Source organism: Onychostoma macrolepis, chromosome 08, assembly GCF_012432095.1.
Source record: "Onychostoma macrolepis isolate SWU-2019 chromosome 08, ASM1243209v1, whole genome shotgun sequence".
NCBI classification, from domain to species: Eukaryota; Metazoa; Chordata; class Actinopteri; order Cypriniformes; family Cyprinidae; genus Onychostoma; species Onychostoma macrolepis.
The window spans coordinates 5,552,010-5,572,784 of NC_081162.1; the positions used below are offsets into that span (position 1 = coordinate 5,552,010).

The window sequence follows — 20,775 nt, forward strand, 5'->3', positions numbered from 1 at the left end:
CGTGGCCACAATAAAAATATGTCGTTCCCTCAACATAGCATCTCGAGGCCACGACATAAGGATGTCGTTACCTCGAACAAAATGATCTCATGGCCACAACATATTATCACGTTCCCACAAGTGAACTGACCATGTCACCTCGCGGGCACCGTACTCTTCCGTATGTGCAGTGCAAGAAAACAGGCAAAAGGTACAAGTTTGACTCATTTGTGTTGCCAGATCCTGCAAGAAAAAACAACAAACAAGAACAATCCCAAACCTAAATAAATCAAAATGCTTTATATACAGTATGTTAAAAATAAAAAGACAGACAGATAGACAGATAGATAGATAGATAGATAGATAGATAGATAGATAGAGGTTGTCGACCAACGTCAATGCATGCCGGCAGGGGTAACACACTGATCTGATCTCCTTCTGTCAGTGCACTCTGAACTGTTATGAAGTTAAAAGTCAATTGAATAGGGGATAGGATTTCATTTGACAGGGTACATTTTCATTTGTCTGTCAATGGTACACTTACCTGGGCCATGTCCAGATAGAGCAGAACATCTCCATCTATATCAGCTCCCATCATGGCAGCTTCTGTCAGTACCTTCACAGTGTACAGCTCTAGGACAGACACACAACACTCATAAAAACAACATAATTTGTCACCATTATTTTTTGGTTTGTATTCTGTTAATAAATGACTCAGCAGCACTTTGGTTCCATTTGTTAACATTAGATAAAGACCCCATGTGGTGAAAATCAAGTGTTTAGCATTGTTTGCATGTTTGTCTGGTGTTTTAATATTTAAAGACAAACTATGTGCAAATTCATCAGACAACACCATGGCTGAGCATTTTCTCTGTGCAATAAACCAAAAAAAGTCTTAAAAACACAGTTTGAAACCTGGAAGACTAATTCACCAGTGGGTTCTTCAAGATTTTTCTATGGGCTGTTATAATGGGGTTTATCCAATTATGTATAAAGCCTGTGGTTGACAATACTTGACAACTTGACAATACTTTGCCGTTTTGTTCTACAACATAAATTACAGACACTGACAAGTCAAACTGTCTTGTAAGGTTACTTATTAGAAACACACGCTTTCAAAAATAAACAAAACTGCTTCAAAATTCACATTTTCGGTATGGGTATATGCAGATTACGTTGTATTGTGTAGTGTTTAGCTTTTACTTTTGCATGTGATTGATTGGAGGCTCTGATTAATTTGCATATTCAAGCCATTTAAGGCATAAACAATTTTTTTACACAGGAAAAAATTAAGGTTTAAACACTGTATGTTATACAGAATATCACATATGAGTTTAAAGGGGTCATCGGATGCCCAAGTTGATATGATTCTTTAGGGTCTTAATGAAAAGTCTATAACATACTTTGGTTAAAATTTCTCAATGGTAGTGTAAAAATCCCCTTTTTTACCCTGACAAAATCAGCTCTGTTTTCAGCAAGCCATTCTAGTCCATGTTGCTTTAAATGCTAATGAGCTCTGCTGACCCCGCCCCTGTCTTCCGTGGGGTGACGAGCAGACTGTAAACTTCAGCCGCGAAACTGGATAACTAGCACATTATTAGGAAAAGCGATTTGCAAATATTCATAAAAAACCCTTATACTCACTTCTTCTGTAGGTGAAGCTGGATCACGAATGATTCGCGCGAACATAGACACATTTAGGCAGATCGGGATCTGCGCATTCCCTTCAAAAACGAAAGTAACTTTAATCCTCTGCATCTTCAGCGGTTCAGATGTTGGGAGTAAATATTTCCTACTTATGAAGTCGTGATTACAAGCTTGTCATATTTAAGTGCTTTAATGTCGGAAAGAATAAAATGTAGCATTCCATTGGTTGACAATCATATAAACATTCACCGCGCTATACATGCAGTTTGCTGACAATTCTGGAATTTTGTGTCAAATACATGCTTATTTCACTGCTTATAAAACAAACAATATGCTTCGAGTGATCGTTCATATCTAGCCTAAAAATACACTACTTTAGCAACGAGACAAAGGAATGTAGTTGTTGTGAGAACAGCATTGATAGCAGAAATGGTTGTCCCCTCCACCGTGTTTAAAGTTTATGACCCACCCAACTCGGAAACTCTGGTATCAAAATTATTTACAAATTTCCCAGTAGTAAATATGACTTGAGAGGCCGTTCATGTCCAGTTTCCGATAAGGAAACTCGTATTTACAATAATTCCGATAGCACGTGAAGGCAGCATAAGGTAAGACTGCCTTGTCAATCAACTATCATGGGAGCGGCCTGCGCAGAACTACGTCATTCTGACAGGAATCTCAGAACAGCCTGATTTGAGAAAGGGGATTTTAAAATAGGGATTAAAAAAAAAACACTGGCTGGATTTTTATCATTATAGGATGGATGTGTACACACACTTCCAACACACATTTAGGTTCAAACAACTTGAATTTTGCATCCAATGACTCATTTAAGGGATTAAATTAGTGCCTGCAGCTTTTCATTATTAAATAACATTAATAAATACTGTAACAAATGAATTGCTCATTGTTAGTTAAATTTAGCTTAATGCATAACTACTGTTAATTAATGAGACCTTATTACAAAATGTTACCATCAACTCTTATATATCATATTATTCATTCAATAAAATGTTTTATTTTTGAATTTGACAGGCACTTTTATCCAAAGCGACTTGCACTGAATGCATTCAAAATATATATATATATTTTTTTTTTAAGTTTATGAATTTCCTGGGATCTGAACCCAAGACTTTGCTTTTGTTAGTGTCACACAGTGCTGTTTGAGCAACAATGGAAGATTATCATACTAAGTTCAATAAAGTTAGCCCTTGAACATATATTTTATAGTGATCTCTTGATCTGCAGCGGAGGAGTGAATCATGCTGTCTCTGGATGCCAGTGTTGCCATGTCCACTTACGCATTATAAGCAGCTTTGACCGAGATCTGTTAAAATTAATAAAATGTGTACTATGAATGCAATGTATGGCAAATGTAGGCTAGATGCATATATGTTACAGATAGGCCATAAAGAGAAGCCAGTCCATGCCAGAATTAGCTTCACATCGTACCAAAAAACACCCCTTAAGCGTGGTAAAAATCACTGTGTCCTTTTGTACTGAAATACAATGCAAGTCACTTCAGATGGCAAATTACAGTGTTATTTTTAGTCACTGTCTCACTCCTCAACACTAGTTAAAGGTCTAAATTTACCAGGATTTGGTTGCTTGCAGAGATCAGACTGTTATGTGCATTATCGTCTCAGCGAAAACAGTGTGTGAAGGTTTGTTTGTGTACCTGTCAGCGCTACCAGGTGAGGCAGACAGAGACGGTTTGCAAGAACAATGAGTTCCATGGCATCCAGATCTAGGCGAGAGCAGAAGTAGCCAGTATAGAGATACTCCAGCACAGCACGCATGCAGCTCCGTGTAGTGTTTGGAAACAGCACCTGACAAAACACAGCAACAAACTCAAAGAGGCTTTTTCAGGGGAATAAAAACTCAGTGTTAAAGCAACATGCAAGAACAGTATGATTAAAGTATGCTGTCTTCATTAGTAAAATCCAACTTTAAGCTTATGTTAACATTCTAACATACAATGGGGTCCAGTAGTATTGCATAAGCATTCCATGTTTTCAATGTCTAAGTATTTGTTTTGTCCTAATTACTTGACAGCAGAAATCAAGCAGCGTGAAATCCACAAGTTAAATATAAAACCTAATATTTAAATTTTTCAGCATGATCTAAAGAGCATCTTGAGCTTCAGTAAAAACAAGAATATCTGACCATCACGTCACAAAACTACTTATTTGATTAATGCCCTAGAAATTGTGCAAAATCTGAAATATACAGTATTTATTTTACTTTATTATTTTCCTTTGTTTGATTTTTTTTTTTTTTTTTTTTTTTTAATCCTAAAAGTTCCAGTTTATTTACAGGTTCAAATATCAATTTTTAAATATCAAATTTTCATTGTGGTCTCAGATATTTGGGCCTCACTATATATGATGGGAATACTAATTTGTATTGTTTTTTTTCATACTTGTTAAGCTTATTTATTATTTCAGATTGCTAGATATAGCATTAGAAATTAAGGGTTAAAACTAGATCAACCCATATGTTAAGAGGAATTTTCTATTTGTCTCTCAAAAATTATGTTACTTCATTCTAAGAATAAAAGTCTGTATAATTTATATAATATAACAGTATAATTTTAGTATCATTGAAATACTATTATAATTTTTAATACAATTTTTATTAATTTTATTGTGTGTTTTTGTTATTTTTATTTATTTTTAGTTTTTATTCAGTTTTATTTAAGTTATTTTAGTATCAACCTAAACTAAATGAAAATGAGAAATGTTACCTTGGCATCAAGCTCAAATAAAATAAGTTTAAGGGTTTATTTTATTTTCAGGTTTCTTATTGCTTTAGTTTTAGTTAATTATTATAACCCTGGTTCAACATCATCACTTGTGTCACAAATGTCCTATCATCTCTACTTGCTCCAGATATCGCAAAATTAAATCACCCGCATAGTTATTTACCTCCTTCTATTCTTTCCAATTTGAATATATAAAAATCAAAGATGTTCATCAGGTTCCTGTCAAAAACTACATTAGTTCATGTTAGACAAACTATGAAATTGTACACAGTGTGACCATTAAAATACACACCACAAATATCATTTTTAAAAGCTCAGCATTCCCAGTGGTACTGGTTTAGATATAATGTGAGTGCAATGTACCTCTTTTGTACAACTCTCCACAAATGGTCCACCAAACATGGCTGCCATCCAATCACAGCTTGAGATGAGCAGTGGTTTATGGGCCATGATGGTGCCATCATCCAACCTGAACACCACATCTGCAGCAAAGAACAGACAAACTTCTGTAGCTTTTCAAATCACTATTATAATATTATAACATATCATATAAACATCCTCTTCTCTTTGGTAAATCAACATATATAGCGATTCTGATGCTGAAATGAAGTGAACACTTCTAATATTTTACTGAATTTCACTAAAATCCACCCTTGTTAGATCTGAAACTGACACAAGGGGAACTGCCACTTGTTATGTGGACATGCTTCAGTCTCAAATTTGGCCAATATTGGCCAATATCATCTTGACAACTTAAACTTTGTGACAGTGGCTCGACATTACATTCCAATAAAGCACAATCATAGTGCTAGAGTCAAGGATAAATAAATAGAAATGCTCAGTGTTTATGTTTGGAGAGGGAAAAGCTCGGTCAGCATTGCAAGACAGCTTGATGTCCTCCAAACCCTGAGAGTGCTGAAAAACACGATACATCCGCACCGGTTCTCTCTACCAGAAGAGCACTGATTATGAAACCGAAATCCAGCTGACAAAATATGGGGGCTTGTTTTTCTCTCTGGGGGTGAATAATTGAGCTGAAGTAGAGGGGACAATAGCTTGAAGGGACATTCTGCTTGAGCTCATCTCACATTTGAGAAAAATTTGCTTTGGTTATAAACAATGCTGGGTGACCTTCCACTAGAATATGCACTGTACGCCCAACATGTGCAGATATCAAAAACGCAGAAGTTTGCTTTTTAATATACAGCTGACAGTATTATTTTACACAACACCGAAAGGTGGGGGTGACAAATAAGGACATTTATAGAAAAAAAGGCGAAAGGACTCTAAAATGAGTCCCATCGGTTGTCTTAATGCTATGCGCAGTTAGTGTAACTGACAGATATACAACAAATAAATAAGGTAAATTCTATTTGTACCGTTCCAGTCAGAATTCAAACCGACATCTCAGGAATGGGAGGCAGGTGAGCTAACAAGCATGCTAAAGACTTAAGCTCCTAGCATCAGTCGCTAGTGCATTTCTTAAAGGGGTCATATGATGCGATTTCAAGTTTTCCTTTCTCTTTGGAGTGTTACAAGCTGTTTGTGTGGCTTGTGTGCAAACACATACGAGATTCGTCTGTCACACGACTCTGTTCCTCTCTCGGGCTTGAACTGAAGGTAAAACTAAGGACATTATTAACTGTCTTTACATTTATTTTGAAAGATGAAGCTTGCGATTATGGAAAGGGGTGTTACATTTCCAACGAGTGCTTGCAGTGTTCGGCCAATCACAATGCACTGGGTCAGTTGGCCAATCAGAGCAGACTGCGCTTGTCGGAAGGAGGAACTTTATAGAAAATGTCTGAGAGGGGGGGGGGGCATAGAAGACCTACAATATTGAACAGTATTTGAAAAATAATGTGTTTTTTGAACATTAAAGCACGTTAACATATTCTGTTACACTAAATACACAAAATAATGATATTTTAAAAAGCATCATATGACCCCTTTAAGGCCAGGGGAGCAGTCGCGTAGCTACGGGTGGGCCTGGGTGGGCCCGGGCCCACCCACTTTCATCTGTGGCCCACCCAATAAGAAGTTTGTAATTTTCCAAATGGATGTAATTTATTAAACGATACTAATAAACGTCTTATTTCACTGTAACTTTATTTATTAACAATATTAAACGCTGGTTTTCATGGTCAATTACAGGTCGTTTTCCCTCTTCCTATAGGTTCATCATATGCTTGTCAAAATGATGATTCGTCCGTTTCTGTTAGTCCCACCCACAATTATATGTTTACGACCTATGTTTACGATGTACGGATATAATAGTAAAATGTGCGTTAAAACTGTCCTCCGTTATAGTAAAAATGCTAACATGATGCACAATGCTTATCACAGTTTTCAAAAACAAACAGAGACCTACATATTTTTAATATATTGAATGTTCATTATACATTTGCGGTCATTTTGCTGCATCATGAATATTGTGAAATTTGAAAGTGCCCCTATTATGTCATTTTGAATATTGCCTTTCATGCATTGTGTAATGTGGCTGTATAGGAATATAAACAATCTGCAGAAGCCGAAAGTAAAACTGTCTCCCAAAAGAATGAATCGACTCTGAACAGACTAAACGAGTCATCAGTAATTCGGATCCCACTTCCATGACGACTACACGTCACAGGGTAATACAATTGACCTATCGGTCAGCCCCTCCCCTCGATTGCAGATGAGCCAATGCCAGTCGAGTATCAATTGCACGGGGAGCAGAACTCAGAGATTTTAGGTTTCAGTGCCATAGAGAAACATTGGAAGATCTGAAGCCTACATCGTTTTTATGGGGTTTATGCTTCAAAAATGGAAAAACTATGTGCCTGGGGTACTTGTAACACTGATTCCAGGTATCCTAAGAGGATGGGCAATGGAATTTATTTTATTCTATTTCCTAAACCCAAACAAAATGGAGCAAAATGTCCCTAAGCATTCACCCCCAATCCCAATGAAGACAAAAACCTTCATTTTCTGGTTGTCATACTCTCATTAAGTTACAATTTTTATCTGCTCAAGCAGAACAATAATGTCATCTTGTGCTTTAGCAAGGTATCTCTGGCTAAAACTAGCTAATGTTAAAGTTAGTGAGTCCATGCTAATGTACAAACCTAAATAGCGGACTGTTCTCGCGTCTTGCACAGTGTAGGGCAAAAACACATAAACGAAGGTCAACATTTCACTGTCTCTTCATATTAAACTGGTTAAATGTAAATTAATTTAATCGTACCCTGCTATACATGAACAGTGTTGATCCGGGATGTTGTCATCCGCGATCGTGACGAACGTAACATGAGACTTCTCCCGCTTGCATTGTGATCTGTAAACCCTCACTTCCAAATTAATACCCACAATATTTATTTTAAAATATTTTATATATCCCTCCATGGCATATTTATGTCCCACTTGAATGGTGGTCTTGACAGCTGTCATTGTAAGACAGTTAGCAACTTTGTTTGTCTGAGTTTGCAACAGTAACTATGGGGGGCCGGGCTTACCGATACGTCAATTGCATTGCTCTACTTTAACCCACGCTCAAACACTGTAGCTTGTTCGTGTGTTTAACATCATGTCGAGAAGATGCTGTATCCTATGCTGTGAAAGTAAATTCATTTTATTTTCACTTCCAAAAGATGAGGGTATAAAGAATCAGTGGTTAAAATTAATTTTTTCCCACTGTACTACAGCAGTACAACCCTAATCTTTATTTGTGTTCCCGTCATTTTACATACCACTGCTTCTCTAATCTCTGGGAGTTCAACACAGGATTCACAAACCACTTGCTTTTGAAAAATGGCTCAGTACCCAGTTATTTGGACCAGCTGGCTCCAATAAATCTAAAACTGCAAGTATGATGAATAATAGATGTTTATGTTTTCTATTGAGCGTTCAAAATATGGAACTATGGCAATGGGCGTATCGTTTCCGACACGCGATTTACGTGGTAGACCAATCACAACAGACTGGGCCATCTGAGAAGAGTAGGAATCTTAAAACTGCTTTGAATTAATCGTTTGAGAATCATTGGAAAAAGAGGTGATATTAAATGCATATTTTGAGAAAACATTGCATGCATGTTGTAGGAGACTCCCAAAACAATATCAGCAACCTTAAAAATGGCATAATAGGGGCACTTTAATGCTTTTTTCAAAAAAAATTATTGTAGCCCAGTATCCTGAATACAGTGTTATTAAACTTTAGCCATTAATATAAGTAACTGAAAAAAGCGCAAATGTCAGGGCATGTCAAAGGGCCCTAAAACACCCTCAGACCCTAGAGGGTTAAGTTTCCTAAAGTGTTATTTCCTAAAGTGTTTGATTCGCACTTTAAACTATTCGTTTCAATGACTTATTTCAAAACCATGGTTAAACAATTACTCAAGATCACCCAAAAATGTTTGTGAGTTCACTGTGTGGCATTGCTTAAAATTTGTACTCCCATTTTTCATATACAGGTTTTGGAGAAGACATGTCATTTTGCTGCATATAAATAAATATTTGTATATCGTTGAAAGTACACTATCTAGAAAAATAGTGTGAAAGCATGCTATCTAACTAGATTTATAATGCTTTTGACTTCTTTTATGTAACATTTTGAATGCCAGAATTTAATTTTGATATTCTGAATAGCTGTTTGGTTGAAATAATGGCCTCTAACCTTCTCTCCAATTTCAGAGCAATTCCATTTTTTCAACAGTCTTGAAATGTACTCTTATAGACAATTAATTTCATGTAAAAGCAGTCATAAAAGCAAACGAGATAAAAGCCCTAGTCCACTTCATTAACCAACCACTGTAGTTGCTTTTTGGATGACTTGACTATCATTCTGGCCCATCCCTAATAACTACAGTACCAAGCAGACATACAGTTCACATGCCTCTCACCAGAGAAGGTCCCTTTGGCCAGACATTCTTTCACTCGATTGGTGCGTCTCACATGAAAGGCCTTGGTGATCTCCTGATTCATGAAGGCCTCATCATTCAGGATATTAGCCACCATCATACGCAGGTCAAACACTTCCAGTAGCTCTGCGATGTGGGCGACCTGCATTAGCTCCTTCTCCCGCTCATCTAGTTTACCTGTATACAGGTACCGCAACACTGATCGGAATGGACCTGGCTGCATCGATGGGTCCATGTGCACAACGGTCATTTTTCTAGGGTTGAAGGTGACGGGGTCATCCACCATTTCTTCTTGGATGCTAATGAAAGCACGACTCAAGGCAGGGAGCAGACGACCGCGACGATCTCCGTCACCTTTTAGAGTTCCATCACTGGTGCAGGCACGCAAGTTTGCTCTATCTCCATCGTCGCTACTTTCACAAACGTCAAAACTAGCTGCGCGCATCAGCAAATCGCGACCAGAAAGCGGTGGTCCTCGGGGTCGTTCTCGCTCCCGTTCGGTCTCCTCAGGACCCCGAGGTTCGGTCAAGAAGAGGTCGTAGAACTTGGAGGAGGATGTGGCAAGGTAGATGCGGTGGGCAAAGATCCTCTGGCGTTCCTGGAGGACTAAGATGACATCAGCGCAGAGCGGGTCCTCCAACAGCCGACTAGGGTGCTCTTCGATGTTACTGGGAGGGGCAGGAACGGTGATAATGGGTGGAGGGGGTTTAGGGGGAAGGAAGGGGGCTTGGAGGAGTGGCCTTTGAACGTTTCGTAAATGCGACTTCCAGAATTGGAGATGACGACGGGAAATGAGGGCTGCACGAATAGCATTGTCGAAAACGTCCTTAACCCCGAACTGAGCAACTATGCTGGTCTCATAATAAGGGACGCCTAGTTCTTTAGCCACCTCACGGCCTTTCTCTGGCGCCAATATCTCATTGGATTTAATAGGTCTGAAACAAAACAAAAAAAAACAGCATTATACTAAAGAGCTCGTTTTCCCCAAAATGAAAATCTTTCATCATTTACTCACCCTCATGTCGTTCCCAACCTGTATGATTTAACTTTCTTTTGTAGAAAACCAAAAGACTTACCACACAAGGAATGTGAATGGGCATGGGTCAGGGGTGTCCAATCCTGCTCCTTGAGGGCCAATGTCTTGCACAGTTTAGCTTCAACCAGCTTCAACAAACCTGCCTGGAAGTATCTAATTGCTGCATCTGAAAGCTGAAAATGCTGTCTGCGCATCTTGAGGTTGGAAGGCAAGAAGGCACGTCCGAATCCTATGATAATGTTACATCCTGTCTACTGAATTACCTTCATCTCATTGATTTTTGAAGGCAGCATAGATGTATCCTGTACTGCCTGTGATATTCCACAATTCTATGTGTTCAATTGACCCTTCGCAAAGACTCGCCCCCCTTCATTACTGTTGCTACAGTATAAAAACAAGAAAGAGCAGGTTACTTTTGGTATGAAACAAAAGTTCAGCTTTCAAATTTTGTCATTTTTAACAATAAATACCGTTTTGTGGCTCTTTAATGTGACGTGACAGATCACTGTAGCACCTCAGTTCAAGCGGCACGTGAACCGATCATCTCTTCCTCCTTACTAGTTATAGCATGAAATAAACACGAATTAACACCAGAAGGTATCTTTAATTCGTTTTTGAATCGCAGAAAGACGTCAAGACACCATTTTTCAAGTTCAAATTCACCAATGTTAATCTATTCTCCTGTCTGGTTTGTTTTTCAGACAAAAAAAGGCAGTTTCAGCATTATGATTGGTCAGATTGCCTGTCGATCAAATTCCCTGCGGAGCATCAATTCCATGACAGTTGAGCTCAGTTTGTTTGCAGATGTATGGTTGTTTTTTTTGTTTTTTTTTCAACTTTTCACTTCATTTCTAGTGGAAAATAAGTATTTTATTAATTAAATATTCACTTAGTTGTGACTAAATCTTTATATATTTTGTTTCTACAGTAGATCATTAGACTATTATGCTGCCTCAAAAGCCTGTCTGAAATCAGTTTTGGGAGATACAGTACCTTCATGCACAAATGATACCTGCAAAGTCATTGCTTGAAAGGGCAGAGAGGCAACAAGTAGGCTGTCGAAGCTTTCGGGTGCAGCCAGTGAGTCTGAAGAAATGGTTAAAGTGTGTTTAATAAGGGATGGAGCTAAACTCTGCAGCACAGTGGCCCTCCATGAAAGAGCAGGATTGGACACCCCTGGCATACAGTAGGTGCAGTCGAGCTTTAAATATTACAAAATAGCATCATTAAAATAGCAAAAAAAATTATTCCACAAATCTCATGCACAATATTATGAAGCTACATGATAACAGTACTAAAATGTAAGTCATTTATCAATGAAAATCTTCACCTCCACCACTGCTCTCAAATTTAATTCATGTTCATTTAAATATCAAGATGCATCACAAAAGTTCAGAACAACATGGGGGTGAGTATACACAGAATTGTAATTATTTTACTTTTTTAGAATATTGTTACAGACTTTGTAGACTGTAGAATTGATGGGGAAATAGGATGCGTTCCACTTTGCCTTTAGACACAAACTTGTGAACTTTCCTAAGCACTTCCCCTTGGAAGAATCCCATTGCCATTTTGAAGTGTGTTCCACTTTGTGAAGTGGACGAAGGAAGTTTATATTGACAGACCCTCGATTTTGACCAAGGGTGCATGTCGCTCTACCAATGGTGATTTAATCTAAAGATTGGGTAGCTCATATCACATCAAACTGTGCAAATTATTATTATTGTTATACTTTATTCTAAAATTATTAATGTTAACAACATCAGCATTGCGTGACTATGAGTATAGTGTGTTAGGTGTAGATTTCAATTTCTGTACAGTCTAATCTAATTGTCATGCCATTCAAATTTCATATTAAGAAATTTTTTTAACCCAAAAAGCAAATTATGCTCCCTTCGAACTGGTTTTCTTTAAAATACAAATCTTGTGTAATAAGGCTATCTGTAATCAGAAGCACATTTAAAACTGGAATATAATTTAATTTAATTCACGTTTCATAAACACATAATCCTTTTATAATCCTTTTCTTTACAATCCGCCATCAAAATGATAAATGTAATTATACCAACTACTGTGAGAAAAGGCTAAATGATCCGCCATCTGCAGGATCCTCACATGTGATAGCCTAGTAGCCAGGACAACTTCTTTAAGTTTACAGACATGACGTAATGACGAATTTCCCGTGAAAACCTACCCATACCACTCAGATTAGAAAACATTATTATAAACTAACCATTGTGAATCGGGCTAAAGTAAGGCGATAGTTTTGAACACTGACTGGTTATGTACTTGCTCAAATATTGATTTCAGATCATTTTTAACCAAAAAAGTTACGGACTGCAGCTTTAACAAAGGAAGAGCATAAAACAACAAAGTGGAATGCAGCCATAGATTTAACAGTGTTTCCCAAACCCGTTCCTTGAGGCACCCCAACACTACACATTTTCAATCTCTTCCTAATCGAACAAACCTGAATCAACTTACTAGCTCATTAGTAGAGACTCCAAGACTTTAATGGATGAGTCAGATCAGGGAAACATCCAGAATGTGTACTGTTGGGTACCTCAAGGAACAGAGTTGGGAAACACTGCTTTACAACATACAACTGTTGCATTTCTAGCATTACTGGCTACCAACAGTTGCATTTGCTGTCTTAATTTACCTGGCCAGTGGCCGGCGAGCTCTGTTCACTGCCTCCAGGTCGGCATACCGCAGGTCTAGCTGGCAGCCCACTAGGATAACAGGAGCTCTGGGACAGAAATGCTTGATCTCAGGGTACCACATCGTCCTCACATGGTGGAGTGAGTTTGGGTTTGCAATGGAGAAACACAATACCACCACATCAGACCTGTTAGCAAATCAGAGACAACTCATTAACTTATACAGGTTAAAACTGTTTTGTTTAGTTTGCTTGGTAATCTAGGGTCACCTTTGACTTCTGCACAATGTAAGCTTTTCAGTGAGCGCAAAGTTTAATCTGATAAAGTTCTGTGGAATATGACAATTTATAAGTATTTATGCATCTCCATTTTTCATTAGTACAGGTATAAATAAACTTCACAAACCTTCACAAAAGTGGAAAGAAATATGGGGAAGAGGACAACTCAAAGAAGAAAAAAATCTGTAAATATAATAAGTATAATCTAGTGTGAAGGAGTGAGGTAATCCAAGTTCACCTGCCATACGCAAATCTGCGGTCCTTGTGATGGTCACCGAAAGTGTCCCAGAGACGCAAGGACACGCTGACATCATCCACAACATCCCTGGACCTTTCTAGAACCTGGCCGGAGAGACACACCTATCACATGCATGGAGATTTACCCGAGAAACTGCGTTTGACACATTTTTTATCAGATTACTTATCAGGGAAATTATCGAAAGTAGCAACCATCACACATTGCATCATCATTTCTTTCATATACTTATTTTATGAATAAGAATATGGCAGCAGGCATTCCTCACCTCCTGGCAGACTCTATACTGATCTATTGCCCAGACAGTGGGCACATGTGTGGCAAGTAGCTGGTACTGTGTAAGCGTTGCGTTACAGGCCCGGGCACAGATAAGACGGGTCTTTCCAACTGCGTTGTCTCCAACCACCACACACTTGATAGTCTCGACATTTGGCCTCTCATAGTCCATGTCAGAATCCATAAAATGGTGCCTTTCACACACACAACCAATACAAATGTAATAAAGAGAGAGAAACAAATGTTAATATTATTACACAAAGATAACCCGAGTAAATACAAACTGCAGTTTTGAAATAATGATTTAATTTATTAAGGGAAAAAAGCTGTCCAAACCTGCCTGGCCCTATGTGAAAAAGTATTTTCCCCCTAAATCTAATAACTGGTTGTGCCACCCTTTGCAGCAACAACTGCAATCAAGCGTTTGCGATAACTGGCTATGGGTCTTGCGCTTGAGGTGCTCTTGAGCTTGAGGTCACAAACTGACAGCCGGACATTCTCCTTCTCCTTCATTCTCCAGGATTTTCTGATAGAGTGCAGAATTTGTGGTTTCATCAATTATGGCAAGTCGTCCAGATTCTGAAGCTGCAAAGCAGCCTCAGACCATCACACTACCACCACCATGTTTGACTGTTGGTATGATGTTCTTTTTATGAAATGCTGTGTTGGTTTTACGCCAGATGTAACGGGACACGCACCTTCCAAAAAGTTCAACTTTTGTCTCATCTGTCCACAGAATATTTGCCCAAAAGTCTTAGGGATAATCAAGATATTTTTTGGTCAAATGTGAGATGAGCCTTTGTGTTCTTTTTGGTCAGCAGTGGATTTTGCCTTGGAACTCTTCCATGGATGCCATTTTTTCCCAGTCTCTTTCTTATTGTTGAATCATTAATACTGACCTTAATTGAGGCAAGTGAGGCCTGCGGTTCTTTAGATGTTGTTCTGGGTTGTTTTATGACCTCTGGATGAGTCGTCATTGCGCTCTTGGAGTAATTTTGGTTGGCCGGCCACTCCTGGGAAGGTTCACCACTGTTCCAAGTTTTCTCCATTTGTGAATAATTGCTCTGACTGTGGTTCGCTTCTGATACATGTCAACTATTTTGTTTCTCATCTGTTCTTGAATTTCTTTAGACTGCGGCATGATGCACTTTAAGCATGCTTTACTTTGTCAGACAGGTTCTATTTAAGTGATTCCTTGATTCAACAGGTCTGGCAGTAATCAGGCCTAGGTTTGGCTGGTGAAATTTAACTCAGCTTTCTAAAATAATGTGGTTAATCACGGTTCTTTCATGACTTAACAGGAGGGGGCAATTAATTTTTCACATAGGGCCAGGTAGGTTTGGACAGCTTTTTCCCTTAATAAATGAAATTATCATTTAAAAACTGCATTTTGCATTTACTTGCATTATCTTTGTGGAATATTAAAATTAGTTTGATGATCTGAATCTTTTAAGTGTGACAAATATGCAAAAATGTAAAAACAGGAAGGGGCAAAAACCTTTTCACGGCACTATATATATATATATATATATATATATATAGTATAAATAGGCCTTTATATATATATATATATATATATATATATATATATATATATATGAACAGTTCATTTGCAATAAACGCCACTTTCAAATAAATGATTGCCGTGCATTATTCTCCACATAGCGCGATCTGAAACCTAAACACATTTTTCAAAAAAGCTGGTATTGTCCACTTTCAAGGCATCGCGAGTTCACGTTTTACTGCAGAATCCGACAAGCTCCCTCGTTGTTTTTGAACAGAAGCCGATAAGTCCATTTTAGCGAATCAACACACGCACACATACACACACACACAGTATATACACTACAAAATTATAAATGCAACACTTTTGTTTTTGCCCCCATTTTTCATGAGCTGAACTCAAAGATCTAAGACTTTTTCTATGTACACAAAAGGCCTATTTCTCTCAAATATTGTTCACAAATCTGTCTAAATCTGTGTTAGTGAGCACTTCTCCTTTGCCGAGATACTCCATCCACCTCACAGGTGTGGCATATCAAGATGCTGATTAGACAGCATGATTATTGCACAGGTGTGCCTTAAGCTGGCCACAATAAAAGGCCACTCTAAAATGTGCAGTTTTACTGTATTGGGGGGGGGTCCGGGGGGGTCCGAAAACCAGTCAGTATCTGATGTGACCACCATTTGCCTCATGCAGTGTAACATATCTCCTTCCCATAGAGTTGATCAGGTTGTTGATTGTGGCCCGTGGAATGTTGGTCCACTCCTCTTCAATGACTACGTTTACATGCGCACAAATAATGCGATTATTTACAATAATCAGAGTAAGGACTTAATCGCATTATGATGTTTACATGTCAAGAGCAAAGCTCTTACTCCCGTTTACATGCAATTTCCATTATTCTTATTATTCGCTAAGAATTGTAATTTTTTTTACTGCCATTATTCACATACCGCACTGCACAGCACAAATGATGGACTCAGAAAGAGCAGGTGTGTTTACTGGCCGCTGTTTTAATTTATTTACGTCTAATGCATAATGATTTTGTATGGTTGTATTTCCACGCTTTTTCGGCGCCATAGAAATGTGATGGAATTTGTTCGCCTACGTTGCCGTCGCGTTATACTTCGCCTTTGCTGCCGTCACGTATACTTGCCATTTGTGGATGAGGGTAAGGAACAGAGAGACTGGTGGCAGCGAGTTTTACCCAGAAATGCAATGCTTTCTTCCCCTCCATCATTTTTAATCTCCGTATTATTACAGGTGCGTGTCACGTCATTCATATATGTCACAAGCGCATGCGCACTTTGGCCAGAGCGTCAATACTGCGATTAATTTGTTTACATGTCTGTATATTTCGATTAAAATCGGCATACGCCACCTATGTTAATAAGATTATTCGGCCCCACTTTATATTAGGTGGCCTTAACAACTGTGTACTTACATTTAAATTAATCATTTGGTACAATGCACATACATGTTTTTACATTGTAGCTATATTTTAAAAAATACCTATATGTAGTTACATCTGTAATTAATTTCTGTAATTACATTTATAATTACACTGTTGACCCATCCCTTACACCTTAACCCACCCTTAAACCTACCCGTACCACCAAACCTGTACCTAACCTTACCCGTATCCCACCTCAATAGCAGCAAAAGTGTTTTGCAATACAATATGACCACAATAAGTACATAGTACTTATTTTTTGATGCAAGTACATAGTAGTTAAGGCCACCTTATACAAACCTGATTCCAAAAAGTTGGGACACTGTACAAATTGTGAATAAAAAAGGAATGCAATAATTTACAAATCTCATAAACGTATATTTTATTCACAATAGAATATAGATAACATATCAAATGTTGAAAGCGAGACATTTTGACATGTCATGCCAAATATTGGCTCATTTTGGATTTCATGAGAGCTACACATTCCAAAAAAGTTGGGACAGGTAGCAATAAGAGGCAGGATAAGTTAAATGTACATACAAGGAACAGCTGGAGGACCAATTTGCAACTTATTAGGTCAATTGGCAACATGATTGGGTATAAAAAGAGCCTCTCAGAGTGGCAGTGTCTCTCAGAAGTCAAGATGGGAAGAGGATCACCAATTCCCCCAATGCTGCGGCGAAAAATAGTGGAGCAATATCAGAAAGAAGTTTCTCAGAGAAAAATTGCAAAGAGTTTGAAGTTATCATCATCTACAGTGCATAATATCATCCAAAGATTCAGAGAATCTGGAACAATCTCTGTGCGTAAGGGTCAAGTCCGGAAAACCATATTGGATGCCCGTGATCTTCGGGCCCTTAGACGGCACTGCATCACATACAGGAATGCTACTGTAATGGAAATCACAACATGGGCTCAGGAATACTTTCAGAAAACATTGTCGGTGAACACAATCCACCGTGCCATTTGCCGTTGCCGGCTAAAACTCTATAGGTCAAAAAAGAAGCCATATCTAAACATGATCCAGAAGCGCAGGCATTTTCTCTGGACCAAGGCTCATTTAAAATGGACTGTGGCAAAGTGGAAAACTGTTCTGTGGTCAGACGAATCAAAATTTGAAGTTCTTTTTGGAAAACATGTCATCCGGACTAAAGAGGACAAGGACAACCCAAGTTGTTATCAGCGCTCAGTTCAGAAGCCTGCATCTCTGATGGTATGGGGTTGCATGAGTGCGTGTGGCATGGGCAGCTTACACATCTGGAAAGGCACCATCAATGCTGAAAGGTATATCCAAGTTCTAGAACAACATATGCTCCCATCCAGACGTCGTCTTTTTCAGGGAAGACCTTGCATTTTCCAACATGACAATGCCAGACCACATACTGCATCAATTACAACATCATGGCTGCGTAGAAGAAGGATCCGGGTACTGAAATGGCCAGCCTGCAGTCCAGATCTTTCACCCATAGAAAACATTTGGCGCATCATAAAGAGGAAGATGCGACAAAGAAGACCTAAGACAGTTGAGCAACTAGAAGCCTGTATTAGATAAGAATGGGACAACATTCCTATTCCTAAATTTGAGCAACTTGTCTCCTCAGTCCCCAGACGTTTGCAGACTGTTCTAAAAAGAAGAGGGGATGCCACAGAGTGGTAAACATGGCCTTGTCCCAACTTTTTTGAGATGTGTTGATGCCATGAAATTTAAAATCAACTTATTTTTCCCTTAAAATGATACATTTTCTCAGTTTAAACATTTGATATGTCATCTATGTTGTATTCTGAATAAAATATTGAAATTTGAAACTTCCACATCATTGCATTCTGTTTTTATTCACAATTTGTACAGTGTCCCAACTTTTTTGGAATCGGGTTTGTATAAAGTGTGACCGATTATTCTTGCTGCGATTATGAGCTTAATCACATTATTTAGATCGAAGTATTGCGTTTACATGAGGTAAAGTTTAATCGCAATATTGCCAAAATCTTATTATAATCGCATTAAGAGGGTGCATGTAAACGCACTCAATGGATGTGCGAAGTTGCTGGATATTGGCAGGAACTGGAACACACTGTCGTATATGCCGATCTAGAGCATCCCAAACATGCTCAATGGGTGATATGTCCGGTGAGTATGCTGGCCATGCAAGAACTGGGATGTTTTCAGCTTCCAGGAATTGTGTACAGATCCTTGCAACATGGGGCCGTGCATTATCATGCTGCAACATGAGGTGATGGTCGTGGATGAATGGCACAACAAGGGGCCTCAGGATCTCGTCACGGTATCTCTGTGCATTCAAAATGCCATCAATAATATGCACCTGTGTTCGTTGTCCATGCCCATGCCATAAACCCACCGCCACCATGGGCCACTCGATCCACAACATTGACATCAGCAAACCGCTCACCCACACGACGCCATACACACTGTCTACCATCTGCCCTGTACAGTGAAAACCGGGATTCATCCGTGAAGAGAACACCTCTCCAAAGTGCCAGACTCTATGGAATGTGAGCATTTGCCCACTCAAGTCAGTTATGATGACGAACTGCAATCAGGTCGAGACCCCGATGAGGACGACGAGCATGCAGATGATCTTCCCTGAGACGGTTTCTGACAGTTTGTGCAGAAATTCTTTGGTTATGCAAACCGATTGTTGCAGCAGCTGTCCGGGTGGTTGGTCTCAGACGATCTTGGAGGTGAAGATGCTGGATGTGGAGGTCCTGGGCTGGTGTGGTTTCACGTGGTCTGCGGTTGTGAGGCCGGTTGGATGTACTGCCAAATTCTCTGAAATGCCTTTGGAGATGGCTTATGGTAGAGAAATGAACATTCAATTCACGGGCAACAGCTCTGGTGGACATTCCTGCAGTCAGCATGCCAATTGCACGCTCCCTCAAAACTTGCGACATCTGTGGCACTGTGCTGTGTGATAAAACTGCACATTTGATCAAGATGGCGCCGCAGATGGCAGACATGGTTTGTCGCTGCTTGGTACTTGTTCTTTTTTTGTTTGTTTGTCCTGTCTTAAGCAACTTTTTCCCGATCAGCTTTACTAGAAACGAACTCCTGGACATCAGAAACGGCACACCAAATAACTTTCTGCCTACATTTGAGCATTCAGACCTTTTACTGGACATTTTAATCGGAGGAGCAGCGTCCCTATACAAGCGCTCCAGGCGACGCAAGCGAGGGAAGTGCGCCGGCGTGCTCGTGAAACTCCGACAGCGCGGGTTTAGGACTCCGCTGCCGAGCATTCATCTGGCGAATCTCCGCTCCCTGGCAAATAAATCAGACGAACTACGACTCCTCACCCGCACAAACAAGGACTTTTTAAACTCCGCAGCGCTTTGCTTCACGGAAACCTGGCTGAACGGAGCCATTCCGGACAGTGCGCTTCATCTAACGGGCTTCCAGCTGTTCAGAGCAGACCGCGTCACCGAGTCCTCGGGGGAAAACGAAAGGCGGTGGATTATGTTTTTATATCAATGAAGGCTGGTGTACAGACGTGACAGTTTTAAAGAAGATGTGCTGCCCAAATTTGGAAGCTCTCTTTATTAACTGCAAGCCTTTTTATTCACCGCGGGAGTTTTCCTCGTTTATTCTGGTGAGTGTGTATATTGCTCCTGACGCGCGCGTGAACTGCTGGCCGATCAAATCACACACACAGAGCAGCGTTATCCGGACTCTTTCATCATCATTCTCGGTTTTTTTAATAAAGCTAATCTCACCCGTGAACTGCCTAAATATAGACAGCACATCACATGCCCCACCAGAGACAGAAATATACTGGACCACTGCTACACTGTCTTAAAGGATGCATATCACTCTGTTCCCTGTGCAGTGCTGGGACTCTCTGATCACTGTTTGGTTCATCTTCTACCAGCCTACAGGCAGAAACTCAAATCTGCTAAGCCTGTAGTAAAAACTGTAAAAAGATGGACTTCTGAAGCAGAGCAGGTTTTACAGGCCTGCTTCGAACTTACTGATTGGAGTGTTTTTGAGGCTGCAGCTACTGATCTGG

At 39.3% G+C, this 20,775-nt stretch overlaps 1 protein-coding gene across 3 annotated transcripts in view; it reads right to left on the reverse strand.

The window, feature by feature from the left end:
- Positions 1 to 20,775, reverse strand: part of rhobtb2a (Rho related BTB domain containing 2a) — a 37,795-nt gene that overhangs the window by 7,233 nt on the left and 9,787 nt on the right. For all 3 annotated transcript variants that reach the window (XM_058785859.1, XM_058785858.1, XM_058785860.1), the window contains exons 2-8: positions 13,786 to 13,987; positions 13,500 to 13,603; positions 12,986 to 13,171; positions 9,270 to 10,222; positions 4,754 to 4,872; positions 3,305 to 3,455; positions 524 to 612 (exon numbers count right to left, since the gene is read on the reverse strand). In XM_058785859.1, coding sequence (XP_058641842.1) covers positions 524 to 612; positions 3,305 to 3,455; positions 4,754 to 4,872; positions 9,270 to 10,222; positions 12,986 to 13,171; positions 13,500 to 13,603; positions 13,786 to 13,987 — 1,804 coding nt within the window. The remainder of the gene's footprint in view (positions 1 to 523; positions 613 to 3,304; positions 3,456 to 4,753; positions 4,873 to 9,269; positions 10,223 to 12,985; positions 13,172 to 13,499; positions 13,604 to 13,785; positions 13,988 to 20,775) is intronic.